We start from the raw sequence: 20,180 nt of genomic DNA on the forward strand, positions 1-20,180 counted from the left end.
CTGAGATAATTCCATCTGACAAATGTAGAAACTGGTATCAAGACAAGCGATATCCCCCAAATTACTTGGTTAGTCATTGAGAAGGCAGGCTCTTAGTGACAAGTTCTGTGCACTTTTCCACTTCACATTGGAGAGAAGACTGAAGTTGGGTGCTCTTGTTTGCTTTCCATTTTTCAGACAGAAGCCTCTTATCTGTTGGTACCTCCTATCCTACGAGGAGTAAGGTGACCAAGACTCCTATCTGCTATTCTGAGGCTGGTGACAATGCTCTGTCCCCTTACTGGAAAGGGTGGGGTGGGATTCGGTGACAAAAAGAACCCAGCCCACCATTCCTGCAAGGGCTCTAAAATCCCTCCTCTTTCCTGTTGCCTTTCTACCAGGAGACACAGTTCCCCATACTCCAGACAAGAATCTTCTCTATCTAAATCCTGCCCAATGTCAAGATTCATATTGGGAGAGCTGGGGGGAAGTCATTTAACCAGTAGGTGCTAAACCCAGCCAGCCGTACCCCAGCGACACAGAAGCAAAATCTCCAAAATAAAGAAATCCTGATTGGGTTCAAACTTCTTTTACAGTGACCCTCAGACAGTAAGCAGCCTGCCTTTGGTCACAGAGAGAGTCCTGCTGCTGCTAAGTCACTTCAGTCACGTCCAACTCTGTGTGACCCCATAGACGGCAGCCCACCAGGCTCCTCGTCCCTGGGATTTTCCAGGCAAGAACACTGGAGTGGGTTGCCATTTCCTTCTCCAATGCATGAAAGTGAAAAGTGAAAGTGAAGTCGCTCAGTCGTGTCCAACTCTCAGCAACCCCATGGACCGCAGCCTACCAGACTCCTCCATCCATGGGATTCTCCAGGCAAGAGTACTGGAGTGTGGTGCCATGGCCTTCTCTGAGAGAGAGTCCAGGTGGTGGTAAATTTGGAACTGAGGCTTCCAACATCACCCCTGAGGCTCTCCTCAGGACATACTCTCAGTGCTACATCGTGCTCAATAAACATTTACTGGGTCACTGAGCTGCTAAAGATCTTCTAACATGATGAGAGGATTTTCAAGTCAGGCAGATCCTGCTATGGAAGGCCACTGGCAAGCTTCAGTCACCTTCACTGTAAAATAGGGCTAATAACTATCTCCTGGGGTTGTCAGTGAGGATTAAATGACATATCCCAGGTAAAATCCCTAGCCCAACCCTTGGCACAGAAAAGGCACTTAAATGGTAGCAGTTATCAGTGACAGGTGCTAGAACAGAGTGACAGGATAAGAACACAGAGTGTGGAACCAGGTTGGCTCCACTTTGTAAGATGTGTGATGCCAGAAGTTTCTTTTGCCTATTCCTTCATCAGTAGGATGAAGCTATTTGAGACGATGAAATGAATATAAATAGAATGCTAAGAGCAACGTCTGGCACAAGGAAATAAGCATGATATGCTAGCTCTAATAATTATATCATTTGCAGTGGCCCTAAACACAGTAATCAAGTGCAGTCTGGAGAAGCATGTCAGAGAGAAAGAAGGGGAATAAAAAATAAAAACCCCACAACTCCACATTCACAGAAAGAGGATACAGGTATAGCCAGTAAAAATAGCCCATGGAAGCTATGGAAAGCCTTCCCAACAAACTTGTCAGGCCCCTTTGAATTGTTACACACTTTTCTGCTCACTGTACTTTCGATTATCTGTTTTTGGTGTATGAACTGTGTCTCCTGTGAGGGCAGGGATCCTATCCCATCCCTACCTCAGGTATAAGGCTGGGCACGAGGGAAGAGCTGAGTTGATGGAAGCAACAGAGGGAATGTAAACAGAAGGTAATACTCCTGGACCCCAACACCCCACCACTCCCACCACCACCACCACCACCAAAAAAAAAAAAAAGAATTCCGAGCAAAGCAATTGCCAAGATAAATCACTTTTATCTCTATAGGAAAAGAAGGATCAAAAAAAAATATAAATTACATTAGTAACACAACATAAGAAAAAAACAGGGGAAAAAAAAAAACAACAGAGAAGTCTGTATGATGCTATTCTAACCTGTTTATAAAAAGGCCCTGCATCAGAAATTCACAATCCTACCCACTTCTAAAAATATATTTAGACATGTACAGAAGCGGTGGGTTTGTTTTTAAATTGCTTTTCTGTAAAAATATATTAAAGGTAAATAGAAATCCTCTCTCCCTGTCCCCTTTCCAACCCCCAGCTCTGTGCTGGGGATTAGAGACCAGAGGTAACTCTCTCACCATGTTCTAAACCTTGGTTATGGCCACTCCCAATCCCTTCCCAACTCACTTAGAACCTGAAACATTAAAAAAAAATACACTAGCCTCTTTGGAAAAGCATAAATCTGAGGGTAAACTTGCTTTTCATTTAAAACACAAAACAACAAACAGCAGGCTCTGAGAGCCCAACTAAATTAAACAGAAACCCAGTCAAACTGAGGTTGGGTTTCAGCTCCACAGAAACTTTTAACAAATAAACAGAGGGGAAAGAGGCCTGGAACCAGGGGGAATATGCTAGTAATTAGCTGCCTTTGAAAGAGCAAGGGGAGGAAGTTGTTAATGGGCAGAAGGGCTGGGGTCCTGGTCTTGGTTACAGCAGTCAGGGCCTAGTCAGGCAGTTGCCTACACAGGGACACAGGCTGCCCTCCCTCCCTCCCGTCACTACCCTCTGTTGCTCTGAAATCCCCAAGAAAAGCAAAGCTGGGCAGAAACAGAGGGGAGGGGAGTGGTAACCCCACGTGCTAGGGGGGAGGTAGCCAGGCTTTTCTGCCTTTGGTGTAACTAGATGGAGGACTGCTTGGCCCCGGGGTCCCAAAAGACAGAAAAGGCAAATGGGGCTAAGGGACCCCTGATTCCAATGAAGGAGAGTAGATGTGGGGCTGTGGAGAAAAGAAAGACAAAATGGTGACATGAAGATAACTAAGGAAGCCTCACATATTCCCTGCAGCCTGCATGGTAGCTGTTAGGTTCCCCAGAAGCACTGGGAAAACTGAGGTGACATTAAAGTGGGGTGGGGGGTAGAGGACAAGGAAGCACTCCACTTGGGTAGTGCCAAAAATGGAGAGAGGGAGACATTCTCCATCCAGTCCAGGTCACCAGGGAGGGAAGACAGGTGGAGGTGGAGAGAGCTGGGGGAGGGCCAGGAAGGGGGTGGGCTCTGTCTGGACAATAGAAACATTCACAAAGGGAAGAGAGGGTGGGAGGATCATGATCTGCTCCTTTACAGAGGGGCATCACCACTCCTGTACTCGGGGTTCTGAGTGACGTGTCAGCACTCTGCTTGAGCATCTACCTGACATCTGGGCGTATAGAGCCCCAAGAGTGAAAGTGTGAGTCCTGTAGCCTTCTTCAGACCAAGACCTCAAGGTGAGGAGAGAAGCAGGGAGGCTCCTGATGGAGAACCCGAGATGAACTGTCCTGCCACATCCTCTCCAGAAGGTCAGGCTGTGCTCCGTGGTATAGGTGAAGGGATCAGGCTATTGAGCAAGGGCTATCTGCTTCAGTGGCAGATGCTTTCAAGCTTCTGGGAGATGGTTTTTGCCTTCTGGTGCCCAGCCAAAGCTATGTGGATAATGTTCTGCAGTACCTCAAACTCAAGGCAAATCCCTAGCGCTCACCCTGGGAGAGGTGGCTTTGTCTATAGTCACCCAAAAGTAGCTTCCTCCAACAGGCTACAAAGTCTCAACCAAAGTCTTGGGTGTTGGTCCTGTCCTCACCGTGAGAAGTGACAGGAATCTTTCTTCTTTCCAAAGATGAATGAAGTCAGCCCATGGGCTTTCTAGGCCACCCTGGAAATGGGGCAGTAAGACGATTCTGGGCCCTCCTCTTTATTTCCATAAAGCATTTGGCAAGAGGGGGCTGAAGCCAGAGCCTTCTCCCAGGAATGAGTCTTGAGTGAGACACATCCACTGGGCTGAGGGGAGGAAGGAGAATGGGCAGAGATGGGTAGGCTTCTGGAGACAGGGCTAGAACTGCAGAAAGTGTTGAGTGCTAGGCCTCCCACTTCATGACCAGGGAAACACCAAGGAGCCCAGGCTCTCCTCATGCTTCTTCTCACTCTGCCTTCCAGCTTTAAGTAGGGATGAGAGTAAAGGGCAGACAAGGCTGGTGAAAGGGAAATGGATTGGAGTAGCAAAAAAGAGGGCTCTAGTCAGCTGGAAAACTCTCTCATTTACCTGCTACTCAGAGATATGGAAAAGAAAGGCAGGATGCTCTAGTGGAAGTGGGGAAGGGAGTTGTGGGAATAGGTGAAGTGGCCCGTGGAAGAGTCCGTGCCTTTGGTCAGTTCCAAGAAAGCAGGACAATGCGCCTCAGCACCTTGTCCGGGGCAGGTAGGATCCAGGAGTGCCCCGAGAGTTGACAATGGAGAAGGCAATGGGGATGAAGGGGTGAGGGGCAGAACACAAAGGGGCTCACAGAAGCAGTTTGCCATTTCTGTGGATTTTCAGGATACGGCCGAGTCTCTGCTTTGCTGTAGCCAGGCCCTTTTTGGGACGCTTTCCTGTGGGGGAAAGGAGAAGTAAGCAAAGGCTATGGTAAGGGTGATGGCAGCAGCTCCAGCACCAACTGTCCTTGAGCCATCCCCATCCTGTTCCTCTGCCTACAGAGACTCCCAATCCTTATGCCTGTCTCCAGGACCATCTTGGGCCAAGAAGCCCTCCTTAATTACTTCCATCCAACACCACATGCTTTGGCTCTTCCTTCTATGACCTCCTGCAGTGGCTACAGACTTTCTGGTTACTCTGTCTGATTCTTTTTCCCCACTGATTTCTTTAGTCCCAATCATTTTCCTTCCTAAATTCTGCAAGGAGGTGATTGTGCCTCCCCATCCTCTTATCCTGCCCATCAGGATTGAACAAGTGCCTGGTTAGTGATTATAGCTCAGTGTCCTTGAAGCTTCCACCCCCCGGGCCTTGCTTCATGAGAAACCCTTATCCTCTTCACCCCAATGCCACACCAATCTCATCACCCTTGAGCTGTGTACTCTCAGAGCCAAAGTGAGGAAAAGGAGGGCTTGAACCCTCCCCATCCTTTTTCCCCACGTCAAACTACCTCCTACGTCCCACATGAACTCTTCCAAATTTGATCAATTTATCCCCTCCTTCATTCCCTCTGCCAGAGCCCTAACCTCTCTTCACTACAGCTTGGGCTTGTGTATGCATCTCCTTCCTAGACTTCCCATCTTCAGCTCACCCTCCACTTTGGCCCACCAGAAAGATCTTTCCAAACTCACATCTGAGTTAATCTCTGCTTAACACCAATGTCTCTTCACGAACTATGAGGTCAAACCAAGCATCTTAGGTTGCCCATCAGTGTCCTTCCTGGGTGTTTTAATTTACCAGAGGGCTTAGGGTTTGAAGCCAGTGATCCTAAGATCTTTCTCAGTTCTACAACCATGTGGCAGTCATACCTTGTCCTGCTTGATTGCTCTGGGAGCCAACTGAAGGGCGCCGCTGGGTCAGGAAGACACCTGGGGCCATGGGTGTGGTACTGCGGTTTGCTTGGGCCATGCCAAAGGCATTGGGACGAGCAGTATACTCATGGTCAGCAAGACTTCCTGAGAGCGCTTCTTGTTTAGGCTCAGGAGGAGGCAGGGGCGATGAGGAGGTGAGAAGCTGGGGTGTAGCAGCCAGAGTTGGGGCTGGTACTGCCATGCTGAGATTGGGCTCTTGAGGGCGAGGCTGTTCTACCTCCTTCAACAAAGGCTTCTTCTTGATGTATTTCTTCTTTTGGGCCTTCTGTAGCTCCTAAAACACAAGCCAAGTAAGAGGGGAGAATTTAGGAATAAATAAAAGAGAAGAAAATTCCCCAGAAAGGCAACTAAATGGTGGTCAGTATGGTTCCCCCCCAACTACCCTGCTTAGCTTGGATGTATGTACATACAACACACAGGCCTTCCAATACCACAGGTCCTTTAGTACCATCCATTCTTCAGTCATCACTGCTACTAATTAGTACAGTGGCAACAGAAGGATAAATGAGTTCAGAAACTTGGGTTTTGGTCCTAGCATTGCCATTTATGAGGTGGACCAAGGACATGCCTAATAATAATAGCTAAATTTATGCTAGCAGCTGAGGCACTTTGAATGTTTGACCTCATATAATCCTTAGAACATCCCTGAGAAGGAAAATCTCTCAGTTTACACTGAGAAAACTGAGGTACAGGGATATTAAGTAACTTGAGCCCAAAGCCACACAGCTGAAGAGTTGTTGGGTTCAGGTTTCAACTAGGTATATTAAAATACCCACCCTGCACACTTCTCAAAATGGGACATCTGCAAGTGAAAGAGCAGCAGCTTTAGAATGAACTAAATTTGGGTTTAAATCTATGCTTGTGCTCCCTAATTTGGATGACCTTGGTCAAGTTACTAACCTTTCTGAAATTCAATTGCCTCATCTGTAAAATGAGCAAAACAATAGCTGTTTTCCAGGGTTGTTGGCAACATCAAATAATATAAAAACACAGCAAATAATAGGTACTCAGTAAGTGGTAAACTTATTATTTTATCTTCATCTCATACATCTTCTTTCTGGTCTTTTTCTTTTAATAAAGGACAGTCCTTCAGGTTACTAGATCTTAAAATCTCAATTTTGGATGGAAGGGATGAATAAGGAGTTGTGTCACTTCTTGCAATATATTGGGTTTCACCCATCCATCCCTCTATGGATATACTATCCACTGTGTAGTGAGTACCTTTATAATGAGTACCCGGACACCTGAGAACCTGGAAAAGTGGTGCTGGGAGCATGTGAATGACTTCACCTTCTGAAATGCTACACAGCCACACAGACCAACTTAGTGATTACATTTCTTTGCCTTCTCTTGGCAACAGAGGCCTATTCCTGCCTTTGGAAGATCTGACAGGCTATGGCTACCATAGGAATTTCTAGGGGACAAGAATAATAATATTAGTAATACATGCCAAGCACTGTTCTATAATTTAACTCATTTAATACTCATATGAAACATAAGAAATAAGAAAGAAGAAACTGGCACAGAAAGATTGTCATTTTCCAGTTCTCTTGCCTAGAGAATTCCATAGACAGAGGAGCCTGGTGGGCTATAGCCCATGGGGTCGTGAAGAGTCAGACATGACTGAGCGACTAACATACACACATATAGGAACAAAAATGGGAGGGATGAATAAAGAGTTGTGTCACATAATCCCAAATTGGGAACCATCTGTCTTCAGAGTCTCTTTTCTCAGCCAAAGTGCTTGCTACACCATCAATACCAAGAACCCTGTTTCTGACCCCATTTCTCTCATCTGAAATCCAGAAATTATCTCTTCACACCTAGGTCACTTAAATTTTTCTACCTTTGTTGCTAATCTCCTTCTCATATATTTCATCCAGATTCCCCCACAGAAGACTAATCTATCTTATGACAGGGCCACTTTCACCTTATCAATTCCCTTGTTCAAAAGGCCATTAGCAAGTCCCCACCCAAATACAAACTCCCTGGCCTGACATTCATGGTCTTCCACAGTCTGGCCACTTATACCTAGCTAACCTGTAATGATAATGATGAAAAGTTAATGTGGCTATAGTATTTACTCTGTGGCAAGTGCTGTTCTCAGAGCTTTTACACATATTACCTCAGCTAATCCTCAAATAGAGCCTACAAGGAAACTGAGGCACAGAGAAATTAAGTTACTTGCTTAAGTGAAAGGGTGAAGATTTGAACTCAGGCAGCTGGCTCCAGAATGCATTTTTTAAACTCTATCTTACTCCATTCCCCAACAAGAAGTCTATAATCCAGAAAAATCTGTTCATCCATCCATTCATTCATTCAATCAACAATGACTAAACACATGCTTAACACAGTAGGGATACCAAGTTAAATTAGACATGTCCCCACCCTTGAGGCCCTTACAGTTTAATAAGAAACACAGAAAAGTACACACTATAAGTATCATGAGAGAATGCTATGGAAGCACAGAAGGCCACTGAAATAAACAGGTGGTGGATGGTGTGAAGGGATGTTAGGTAAAGGCATCTAAGAAGGCATGATTCCCAATGTGCAGAGGGAACAGTTTGTGCAAAGGCACAGAGGCCTGAGACAATCTGATACACAGAATGAATATAAACACCGTAATGCAACAGTATGACTGGTATAAATGGCATACATGAAGGGCTGACACAAGGTCAGGGAGGAGAGGTAACCAGAGAGCAAATCAAGAAGGCCTTGTGTGCTGTACCAAGGAATTCCCTTATCCTGGAATGCCTCCCTATCCCCTCCAAAAGTTTAGCTTGCAAAACCCTTCCCAAATTCAAAACTTCTTCTTTGAGGTCATCCCTGATGAACTCAACCAGACGTGAACTCCTCAGAAGGGACAACTTTAATTAATTTGTTTATTTAAAGCAGTCAAATCTCTCTCTTTTTTTTTCAGATTACATCTTACATGGTACACATAACAGAGAGAAGTTCTGGACAAAGAATGGCCACTTGGCCTGGTTGGTTTCTGCTGGCTCCCATCAAAAGTCTCCAAGACATTTCTAAGTAACTCTAGAACTTCACAGAACATCATATTAAAACCAACATTCTATTAAAAGTTAATTTATTTATTTTTATTTTTTTATAAAAGTTAATTTAAATAGGATGTAACTACTGAATCATATAGACATTTAATTATTTCATTTTATTTAAACAGCAAGTAACATGAAATTTGAAGTTAGAGGATATGAGTTTGAATCTTGTCTCCTCCATTTACTGGCTGTATTATCCTGGACTAGTCACTTAAAGAGAGCCTCATTTTCTTCACCTGTAAAATGATGAAAATATCGCCTATTGAACAGGGCTATTGGACAGATTACATGAAACACTGCACATGGAAACACCTAACATAAAGCTGATGGTAAATAAATGCTCTAAGCTATAGGATGTGGGATATAAGGGGATGTTGATAAGGAGAGAACCATAAGACTCACCTCCAACTGCTCCCAGGTGGAGCACATTTAAGAACTTTGAAAACTATAACATGCTAGGAAGTCAACTTGGTTCTAGGGCAAAACTTGGTGGGTGGAGCACATTTAAGAACTTTGAAAACTATAACATGCTAGGAAGTCAACTTGGTTCTAGGGCAAAACTTGGTGGGTGAAGCTTTCTTGGGAAGCAGAGGGTGAAGATCAAGGCAGTAGGATCTGGTATAGAGGATAAGAAAAGCCTCTTTCTGAAAAAAAAAAAAATTCCCATACTAATGGGAGACTGAGAAATTGAGTGCACTCAACTGAGTCACCTCCTCAGAGCTTCACTGAAGCCAAATGTTCTCACCCAAGGACACCTGGTCCTTCCCATATGAGAGGTTTTTACACACCCAAGTGATATATGCAAGCACTTTTCTCTGGCCCCTTATTTTCTTTCACCCTAAATCATGTCAACTGTGTGACCTGTGGAAGTAGCTTTGTCACTTGGGATATGTAGGATATAGGAGAGAGCTGGAATACTGCCATGGATAAAGGTCACAAGTTACCCACTTCCCAATGAGAACAGTGGGATCCTATCAGCCTGAAGGTCTGAGTTTTGAGACTCTAAATCAAACTATGATCAGTGGCAGAGCCATTGCCTAAGTGTTAGCACCTACCTGCTGGGCCAACTTTGCAGCTGCTGCAGCCAAGCCTGTCTCAATGGAAGCTACCCGGGTCCCCTCACGCACAGGACGGTCCTGCTTTGGTAAAGTTGGGGTTACACGGGCTGCAGAGAGAACAGGATGAAGACATTTATCTGAATGCCAATCATATTCATGACCCCTGAGCTCCCAAAAGGTGTCTCCTTAGTTTTCCTCCATCTAGCTTTTTACAAAGCCAGATTTTGCTTCCCAGTGGGTAAAAGGCTAATTTACAAATGCCCAAGGTACACAAAACACACACTGATTAAAAGATAAAAGTTAATATCCCTGAACTGGCATGTAAAGTTGTCCATGTTCTACTCCCTACCTACCTCCCCAACCTTATTTCCACTCCTATATCCTCAGCTTCTACAGAGAGAATGGTTTCCTTATTATATATACCTCCAGAACATATACAGCTCATCCTCTCCCCCTGTGCCCTCATCCCCAACATCCACACTGCCTGGAGTACCCACTTCCCTTTTGTCCACCTCTTTAAAACCTGCCCATTATTCAAAGGCAAGCCAAAATCAATCTTCTATGCAAAACATCTAGGGCTTCTTTGGCTCACACTGACCCCTCCCTCCTTTGAACTTATGTACAAGTCACTTAATACATAACACATACCATCCAGTCTCATTCCCTAATGCTAATGTGTGCTATTTTGTCTAATAACCAGGCTATGAATTCCTGAAGATCATCTTTTTGTAAAACCTTTTTTATACTGTCTTAACAATCTTGAATGAAAAAATAGTTATTCATCCTACATTTTATATAGGAATTGTATTTCAGGATAACCAAACAGCCCCAGATGATGAGGGAAAGCTCTTTACAGAAGATGGGAGCTAATAAATGTAGAAGGAATAATGAAATTGGAAAATCAGAGGTTTGACATTTCTGCAAACACATACAGATGGCCAGTAAACACATGAAAAGATGTTCAACATCACTAATTATTAGAGAAAGGCAAAGCAAAACTACAATGAAGTATCGTCTCATACCAGTCAGAACAGCTATGATCAAAAAATCTACAAACAATAGATGCTGGAGAGGATGTGGAGAAAAAGGAACCCTTTTGCACTGTAGGTGGGAATGTAAATTGATACAGCCACTATGGAGAACAGTATGTAGATACCTTAAAAAAACTAGGAATAGAACTACCATATGACCCAGCAATTCCACTACTGGGCATATACCCTGAGAAAACCATAACTGAAAAAGACACATGACCTCAATGTTCATAGCAGCACTATTTACAATAGCTAGGACATGAAAGCAACCCAGATGTCCGTCAACAAATGAATGGATAAAGAAACCGTGGCACATATGTATATAATGGAATATTGCTCAGCCATAAAAAAGAATGAATTTTAGTCAGTTCCCGTGAGGTGGATGAACCTAGAGCCTATTATACAGATTGAAGTAAGTAAGTCAGAAAGAAAAAAATAAATATCACATATTAACACAAATATATGGAATCTAGAAAAATGGTACTGAGGCAACTATTTGCAGGGGAAGAATGGAGACTCAGATATAGAGAATGGACTTGTGGATACAGTGGGGGAAGGAGAGAGGGGGGTGAATGGAGAAAGTAGTGTTGACATTATATACACTACCTAATGTGTAAAACAGATAGCTACTGAGAAGTTGCTACATAACACAGGGAGCTCAACCTGGTGTTCTGTGATGATGACCTAAAGGGGTGGGATAGAGGGAAGGGAGGGAGGCTCATGAGGGAGGGCATATATGTATAATTATGGCTGATTTGTGTTATTGTATGGTGGAAACAAACACACATTGTAAAGCAATTTCCCCCAATTAAAAATATTTTTTTAAAAAGGAAGAAAACCAAAGGTTTGCAAGCCCTAGTGAATTAACTGATTTTAGGGAACTGGATATTCAGATAGTACCAAAGTATTATTTTACGGATTACTTGCTAGTCTCAAGAGAAAAAAAAAGAATTTTATAATGGTGAGATCAGGAGTTCACCTCTTACTGTCACTAACAGCAAGATGGCAAACTTCATGCACCTCCTAACATAATGCAATAGGAAATTTACAGCATCACCCGGGAAGTAGTTTTGCCAAAGACCTGACATCAAGTAAGCAGTTCATATTACTTCCAGTTTTCAGGAAACAACAGATTTTTAAAAAATTAAATGACACTGAGGGCAAACAATCATCCTACAAGATAACTGGCTTGGTTTCTTTAAAAATACAATGTCACAAGGAAGCAAACAAATCTAGAAGGTGGGATGTGCTACAGGACAATTACACTAGTTTTTGTAACTGAAATTCAACAGCATCAAACAAGAAAGGAAGGGCTTTCTCTCAATTAAGAGAGATTCAAAAAACAAGAGAGCCAAATGACATATGGACCCTGTTCAGATCCTGATTTAAACAAATCCACTATGAAAGTGCTTTTTTGTTACACAGTTAAGGAAATTTGATTACAGAGTTAGTATTAGGTAACATTGAGGCAAATTATCAAATTATTATATTGTTATATATGATGACAGGACAGTGGTTATGTGAGAAAATGTATACTTTAGAGATGCATACTGAAGTATGTGGTGGAGAGGGAGGGAGTGACACTATCTGGGATTTGCTTTAGACAGTTTTAAAAAAAGAAAGTTATAGATGAGTCAAATATGGCAAAATTTTTATAACTTGATTCTCAGTGGTGGGTGTATGGAATTTCACTTTTTTTAATTAATGGAAAAAATGTCATAGAAAAAAAGAAGTGGTGGTACTATTGGATCTATATTTAAAGATTCCTTGGTTGGTTACCTATTGTTATTACTATAAAGGAGACTTTCTGTATAAGCAGTATGCCAATTCTAGAACAGGCAATTCAGGAGGGTGAAGTCCTTTCTTTAAAGGTGATGTTTGATTTGTTTTAAAAATGATCTGGAGCCAACCTAGCAAAAATGTTACTGCACAATTTTCAGTCATGGATTCCTGGGGTGTATTTTATAGTGTTCTCTATAGTTTTGTAGAGATTCCCTAGTGGCTTAGTGGTAAAGAATCCGTCTGCAATGTAGGATATGCAGGTTCGATTCTCGGGTCAGGAAGATCCCCTGAAGGAAATGGCAACCCACTCCAATATTCTTGCCTGGGAAATTCCACTGACAGAGGCGCCTAGAGGGGTCCATGGTGTTACAAAAGGGCAGGACACAGTTTAGCAACTAAACAACAACATAACTTTGTATGTGTGGTGGTTTTAAAACAAGATCCCAAATTCTTTGACACTTTTCCTATTAATAGGTGGGGGGGGGGGGTCTATGTTTCCTCACATTGAACCTGAGAAGACTGATTTGTAGCCTATAGAATGTGACAGAAGTGACACTGCATGACTTCTGAGACTATGTCAGAAAAAGCAACCTTAGTTTCTATGTTGCTTCTTGGAACACTCACACTTAAGAGCCCTAAGCAGTCACATAACAAGTCTGACTGCCTTGAGGCCATCAGGCAGTAAGGAAGCTATTAACCATCACATGCAGAGGTCACATAATGGCACTCTGCTTGGTACTTCTAGCCTTTGAGTCTTCCCAGCCCAGGCACCAGACATGAGTTAATGAAACTTCAGATGATCCAAACTCTTGATCATCCAGTCTTCAAATTATTCCAGCTGAGATCCCAGACATCAAGGAATAGACACAAGCTGTCCCCCTTGTGTCGTTTCCAAAATCCTGACCTGTTAACACATGAGCAAGTTATTTTAATCTGAAAAAAAAATTAACCTCCTGACCAGACCCGGATTTTGGGGGGGAAACTATAAAAGACATTTTGTAGGGATAGTTGAGGAAATCTGATCATGGACTGGGTTATTAAAAGATCTTAGAGAATTATTAACTGTTAAGTATAACAAAGGTAGTGTGGTTATATAGGAGGGTGTTCTTATTCTTATGAGATACTGAAGTACTAAGGGGTAAGATACTATGTTACAGTGGCTGCACATTAAAGTGGCTCAGCAAAAACTATAGACAGATAGATACAGATAATGAAGCAAATATAGCAAAATATTACAACTGTAGGATCAAAGTATTGAGAATATGGGTGTTTATGTTCTCTCTTACATTTACACACTTGAAAATTCTCATAAAATTTTAAATAATGAATAAGATTAAGTGGAAATGAAATGTATAGTTCTTGAATAGATTCTGGCTTAAATAAGCAAATTATATAAGATATTTTTTATATAATTGGGGGAAATTTGAATAAGCATTTGGTATTAAATGATATTAGGAAATAAATGTTACTTTACTCAGGTGTCAAATAACAGTACTATGATTATAGAAGAAAAAGTCATTTGCATAGAGATGAATACTGAATCATTGATATTTAGTAGGTCATGATGGAATGACATCAGCAAAAATGGCAGTTAAGGGCTTCCAAAATCTTACTTCTGCGTGCAGAGGGGCTGTGAGCATAATCTGGAAAGGCTGACTTTGAGGCTGTGCAAAGCAGGAAGTGAAGGCTAAGGCAGAGTTGTAACTTGTCTGCCTGAGTGCTGAAGGTATGTCCCAACATGCACACAGAGCCCCTTGTCAAGTCCTGGAAGACTTATTGGTTCCAGGCATTTAAGGAAATCACCATCCAATTATCAGCTGACCACTAAGCTAACTGAGTAGAAACTTCTACTTCAGTGATTTTTCTGAATAAATTCCATGAATAAATAACAAGTAGCAACAAAACAAATCCTGGGGATTGAAGTGGGGAGTATCTGATTTCCAGAGTTGTTGCCACATTAACTTAAACAATTAGTTTTCAAAAATATTTAGAAGATATGCAAAGAAACAAGAAAGGGTAGCAACACACAGGGAAAAAGTAACCAAGAAAAAAAAACTCTCCATGACTTTCTAAACAAAGTTGGACCTACTAGACAAGGACTTTATACCACCTATTGCAAACATGTTAAAAGAGGTAAAGGAAATCATGTCTAAAGAACTAAAGGAGAATATGAGGATGATATTTCACTAAATAAAGAATACCAATAAAGGGACAAACCATAAACAGGAAGCAAATGGATATTTTAGAGTTGAAAAGTAACTGAAATGAAAATTTCACTAGAAGGTTTCAACAACAGATTTGAGTAGGCAGAAGGAAGATTCAGTGATCTTAAAGAGAGGCTATTTGAGATTACCCAGTCTAATAAGCAGAAAGAAAAAAGAATGAGGAAAATGAGCAGAGCCAAAGGGATCTCTGGGATGTGATCAAATTTATCAACATACACATATGGGAGCCTCAAAGGAGAGAAAAAAAGGGAGTGAAAAGACTATTTGAAGAAATAATGGCTGAAACGTTCCCAAATTTGATTAAAAAAACTAACCTACATATCCAAGAAGTTCAACAAACTTCATGACAGATAAACTCAAAGAGTTTATATATCATAACCAAAGACAGAGGATCTTGAAATCAGCAAGAGAAGTGACTCATAAAAGACTTACAGTTTACTGATCATCAGAAGCCATGGAATTAGATAAAAAGCAGTAGGATCACATAATGAAAGTGCTCAAAGAAAATCACTTTCAACCAAGAAATCTAAATTCAGCAGAATTATCCTTCAAAAAAGGAGAAATCAGAATATTCCCAAATAAACAAATATAGGACTTCTCTGGTGACCCAGTGGTTAAAGACTCCACACTTACAAAGTAGGGGGTGCAAGTTCAATCCCTGGTTGAGGAAGTTCTGCATGCCACACGGTGTGGCCAATAATAATAATAAATGATCACTCTTTAAAAATGGCAAAAATATTCCAGAGAGTTCACTGCTAGTAGGCCTGCCCTATAAGAAATACTAGAGAGAGCTCTTCAGCTTAAAATGAAAGGACACTATACAGTAAGTCAAATCCATATGAATAAAATGCACTAGTAAAGGTAACTATATATATATAAATATATATATATATAAATATATATATAAAAGGAAGTATAAACATATTTTTGTTGTATCTCATTTTTTCCTCCTAATTAAAGACTGTTGCATAAAGCAATAATTATAACCCTATGCTCATGGGCACACAATTTATAAAAATGTTATATTTAACTTGTGACAGTAATAACATAAAGTTTAAAAGGAATGGAACTATTAATATACAGGAGCAAAGATTTCATATACCATTGAAATTAAGTTGGTGTTAATCTGAATTCAAACTGTATAAATTAAGATATTAATGTTAATCCCTAGATCACTAAAAAAATAACTCAAATATATATATAGAAAAGAAAAAATTAAAATGGACAATAGAAAGTAGCTTTTAAGCACAAAAGAAGGCAGAAATGAAGAAATGGGGAACAAAACAGAAATAAAACAGAGAAAACAGAGAAATGGACAATGTGAACCCTACTTTGTCAGTTATTACACTGAGTACAAATGAACTAAATTCCCCAATTAAAAGGCACAGATTGGCAGAATGGATAAAAAACCATAATCTTAATATATGCTGTCTCCAAGAAACACATTTCAGATTCAAAACTATACTAATATCAGAAAAATAGACTTAATTGCTTAAGAAAAAGACTGTTACTAAAAACAAAGGACATTTTTTAATGATAAAAGGGTCAGTAGATCAAGAAGGTATGAGAACTATAAACACATATGCACTTAACAGCAGAAGGCCAAAATACATGAGGCAAAAACTGAGTGAACTGGAGAAACAGAAAATTCAACAATAGCTAGAGATTTCAATACCCTACTTTCTCTAATGGATAGAACAATTAGACATAAAGTAAGCAAGGAAACAGAAATGTCCTGATGTCTGAAATTTCCCATAAATGTTTAAAAAAAACGGATGAAGCAAATATAGTAAAACATTAGTTGTTAAATCTCAGTAACAAATAAGTATATGAGTATTCATGATACCAGCCTCGTTAATTTTGTGTATATTTGAAATTTTTCATAACAAGAATTCTTCAAACACAAAGGAAAAAATATTCACTATTCTTGTACTTGTAACCATTTAATTTGATTATTATAGAAATACAGTATATTTAAATCTTAAAAGGCTAATTTCTTTTCATCATATCTGTTTACTCTTTTAAATTAATCTTAGAATGAGTTCCCCACAACATTCCATTAGGATTTTGATTTAGGATAGTATTAAGTATATATATTAATTAAATGACCCTTTATAAAAATCAGTCTTTATAATCAGATGCATGCTATAACTCTATTTATTCAGGTCTTCTTATATGTTCCTCAGTAATGTTTTGAAGTTTCTTCACATAAGTCTCACACATATCTTCTTAAGATTATTCTTGGGTATTTTATATAATCATTGTTATTGTCAATAAGATCTTTTATCCCCCTCAGTGTATTATGCTTATTACTGATATTGGCAATTCCTGATTCTTAGATATGTGGCTTATATGCAGAGATTGCCCAATTTATTAAATTCTCATATTAGTCTTAGTTGTTTTTCAGCTGATTCCCTTACATTTTTCTAGTTATACAATCATATCATTTCTTTCACTTGTCAAATACCTATTATCTCCCATGTGCCAGGCACTCTGCAAGTTGCTACAGATACAATGATCAGGATTGCCACCCGTATGGTGCCTCATATCATGATAATTTGGTCTCTTAATTTCTAATAATTATAGTTCTTATTCCTGCTTCATTCCTAATTATGCTGTCTAGAACTTCTACAGCAGTGCTAAATAACAGCAGGGATGATGGGTATATTTGTCTTATTCTTGATTTTAATGAGAAAATCTTTAGTAGACTGCCTCAATCTTTTCTGAGTTAAGAATCTACTTTGAAAATGTGATAAAAGTTATTGGCTTTCTCTTTAGAGAAATATACATGCATATATGCATATTTATATTAAAAATACAGTGGTGTGCATTAATTATCTGCTCTCTGAAAAGGGAAACAATGGATAAGATCACGTTTTGACATAGAAATATTCATATTTTTTATGGAGAATGAGGAAAAAGTATAAATAAATTATATATATTTGACTACTTATTATATATAAAGAGGGCCTCTGAAAAATCTTGAAGACCTACATGAATAAATGAGAAAAAGTCAGACATAAAATTTACAAAAGAAGAAATTCTAATGCTAATATAAACATATAGGAAATGTCTAATCAAAAAATTCAAATTAAATAGGTGAAATGCTATTGTTTGCTTGTGAATCACCAAAGGTCAAAAAAATAAAGACTGCTTGTTTTCAACCCAGTATCATTCTCCCTTTCTTGCTTACTAATAAAAAATATAAGTTTGTGGAACAACTTAGCTAATTGGTATCTAACTAAAAACTACACTTCCCGGCCTTTTTAACAGATAACATTGGCCATGACACAATTTCAGCCAAGGAGTTTTTCTTTTTAAGTAGAACTTAAAACTCCTTGGGGAGGGATGCCCATCAGGCCTATTCCTTTCTCTTTTTGTTCTTCCTCTTCTTCCTAACTGCAACTCAAGTCCCTTCCACTGGAGGGATAAGCATTCACTAAGGATGCCTGAGAGGTTCCTATTACTCATAGACAAAGACTATTCTTAGCTATATCCTCAATAGCTATGAGGATTCATAATCAAATATTCTCACACATGGCAGCATGGTTGGTGGGAGTGTAAACCAGTAAAACCTTTTTGGAAAACAATTTGGTAATACATATCAAGAGCTTTTAAAACATTCATATTAACAAATTATATTGGCAAGAGTGTAGGGAAACAGGCAGACTCATGTATTGCTTGTGGGAGTGTAAACAATCTTCAACATGTAATTGTTAAATGAGAAAAGTAAAGGCACATAACAGTATACAAAGTATGCTTCCAACTGAGTTAAGGGGGGAAAGAAAATATATACATGCATTTACTTGTACATGCATAAACCAAGTCTAAAAGGATACACGTGAAACTGGTAACAGCAGTTGACTCCAGGTGGGGAATTGGAAGGCTGTGGAACAGGGGTGGGAGGGAGACTTTTGACTCGGCCCTTCAAGAGTTTCATGGGAATCTATCCTAAGCATATAAATAGAGACACATTTACATAGAAAAATGTTCACTCCAAATGTTATCACTAGTTGTAAAAATTTGGCAATTGGCTAAATGTTCCATATTAGAGAGGTTAGGTAAATTAGGTATATTCATGGAATAGAATATTTTGTAGCCATTAAAATACTATTTATAAATAATGGCATAGGGATATGTTTACAATGTAATATTTAAAAGGCCAGATATATTTACTTGTTTTCAACTTTTACAGTCAACTTCTAGTCAACATGGAGTATTAATTACAAGACAGTGTTAACAATCGTGACAATATAAACAAAAATGTACAGCTTATAGAAGGTGGTAGGAAGAAATAAAGAATAGCAGCATTAATGTACACATCTTAGACAGTAGGTAATCAAGAGAGACTGACAAAAGCCAATGGAAGGAGAAATAGAGGTTAAGATAATAAATCAAGAAATGGTAGTATAAACCCGATCATCTTGGGTTTTGGACTCAACTACCAGAAAAATGAAAATGACAATGTTGCCTCTCAAGCATGGGATTGGAAGTAGGGAAAGCAGAGGCAGACCATTGTATTTCATCCTAAACTCCTCTATACTATTTGCTACCAGATATAGACATTATTTTGACTAAAAGGCAAACAAATTTTAAAACAGGATATATGACTGTGCTTTCAACACTAAAAAGAAAGATGCATAAAAAAAGACTAGAAGGAAATATAGCTGTTTCTGGGTAGCAGAATCATGGGTGATTTCTTCTTTATCCTTTCCTTGATTTACTGTATTTTCCAAATTTTCTATTATGCTAAAAGCCAGAAAGTATAGGAGAAAATAAAATCATAAAAGAGGCCTGAAGGAAGAAAAAAAGAAACGTTTGCTGACTGACTCACTAAGAGAACACTTCTCAGGACTGTCCTGCCTGCCCACTCCCCCAGTCCTAAGCAACTACCAGAAAGGTCAAATAAGGCTGGGTGGGGACAGAAAGCCCTTTATTTCCTAGAAAACCACACGGATAAAATAATATCCAGTACCCTCTATGGCAATGCCAGTACCCTCTATGGCAGACTGTTGCAATAATGGCTCTCAATTTGTTCACATGTCATTGCATGCAAAGGAAGACACTACAGCTCCCACACCCAAGAAATAGAATCTACTTCTCCACTTTTGGAATCAAAGCTTGGCCATGTAACTTGCTTTGACTAATAGGACAATAGAAAACAACACAGCAGAGGCTTGCAAAGTGCTCGCACATTGGGCTTATCCTCTCTTGCTCCTGGATACCCTTCTCCTACCATGTGAAAAAGCTACGGCTGACATCCTCCTAGTGGATGAAAGACCCCATGGAGAAAGGCCCTAGCCACCCCAAATTAGGTCCCAGATACCTGAGGGAGATCTTTTTAGACCATCCAGCCCCAGGCAATCTGGTCCAGAACTAGAATAATAGTTCAACCAATGTACAGAATCATGAGAAACAATCAACTATTGTTGTAAGACACTAAATTTTGAGTGGTTTGGCTAACTGACATACCATCCACTGGAAAAACCACCCAACCAGTGAGATGAATAAAATTGTTTTATTACCCTCTAAATTCCATATTCAACTCAACAATCATTTTTCCTTCC

General features: G+C 39.9%; 1 protein-coding gene across 7 annotated transcripts in view; it reads right to left on the reverse strand.

Moving 5' to 3' along the window:
• Positions 1-1,885: 1,885 nt before the first annotated feature.
• The window catches only part of PHF8 (PHD finger protein 8), a 99,973-nt gene continuing 81,678 nt past the window's right edge, over positions 1,886-20,180 (reverse strand). For 6 of the 7 annotated variants that reach the window (XM_061137391.1, XM_061137390.1, XM_061137392.1 and 3 more), the window contains 3 exons: positions 9,573-9,682; positions 5,399-5,735; positions 1,886-4,489 (listed from right to left, as the gene is read on the reverse strand). In XM_061137391.1, the coding sequence (XP_060993374.1) occupies positions 4,401-4,489; positions 5,399-5,735; positions 9,573-9,682 (536 nt within the window). In that variant the 3' untranslated portion in view covers positions 1,886-4,400. Of the gene's footprint in view, positions 4,490-5,398; positions 5,736-8,608; positions 8,754-9,572; positions 9,683-20,180 lie in introns of those variants that run through there. The other variant, XM_061137395.1, reaches the window with a different exon arrangement.

This window comes from Dama dama, chromosome X, assembly GCF_033118175.1.
Source record: "Dama dama isolate Ldn47 chromosome X, ASM3311817v1, whole genome shotgun sequence".
In the NCBI taxonomy this organism is placed as follows: Eukaryota; Metazoa; Chordata; class Mammalia; order Artiodactyla; family Cervidae; genus Dama; species Dama dama.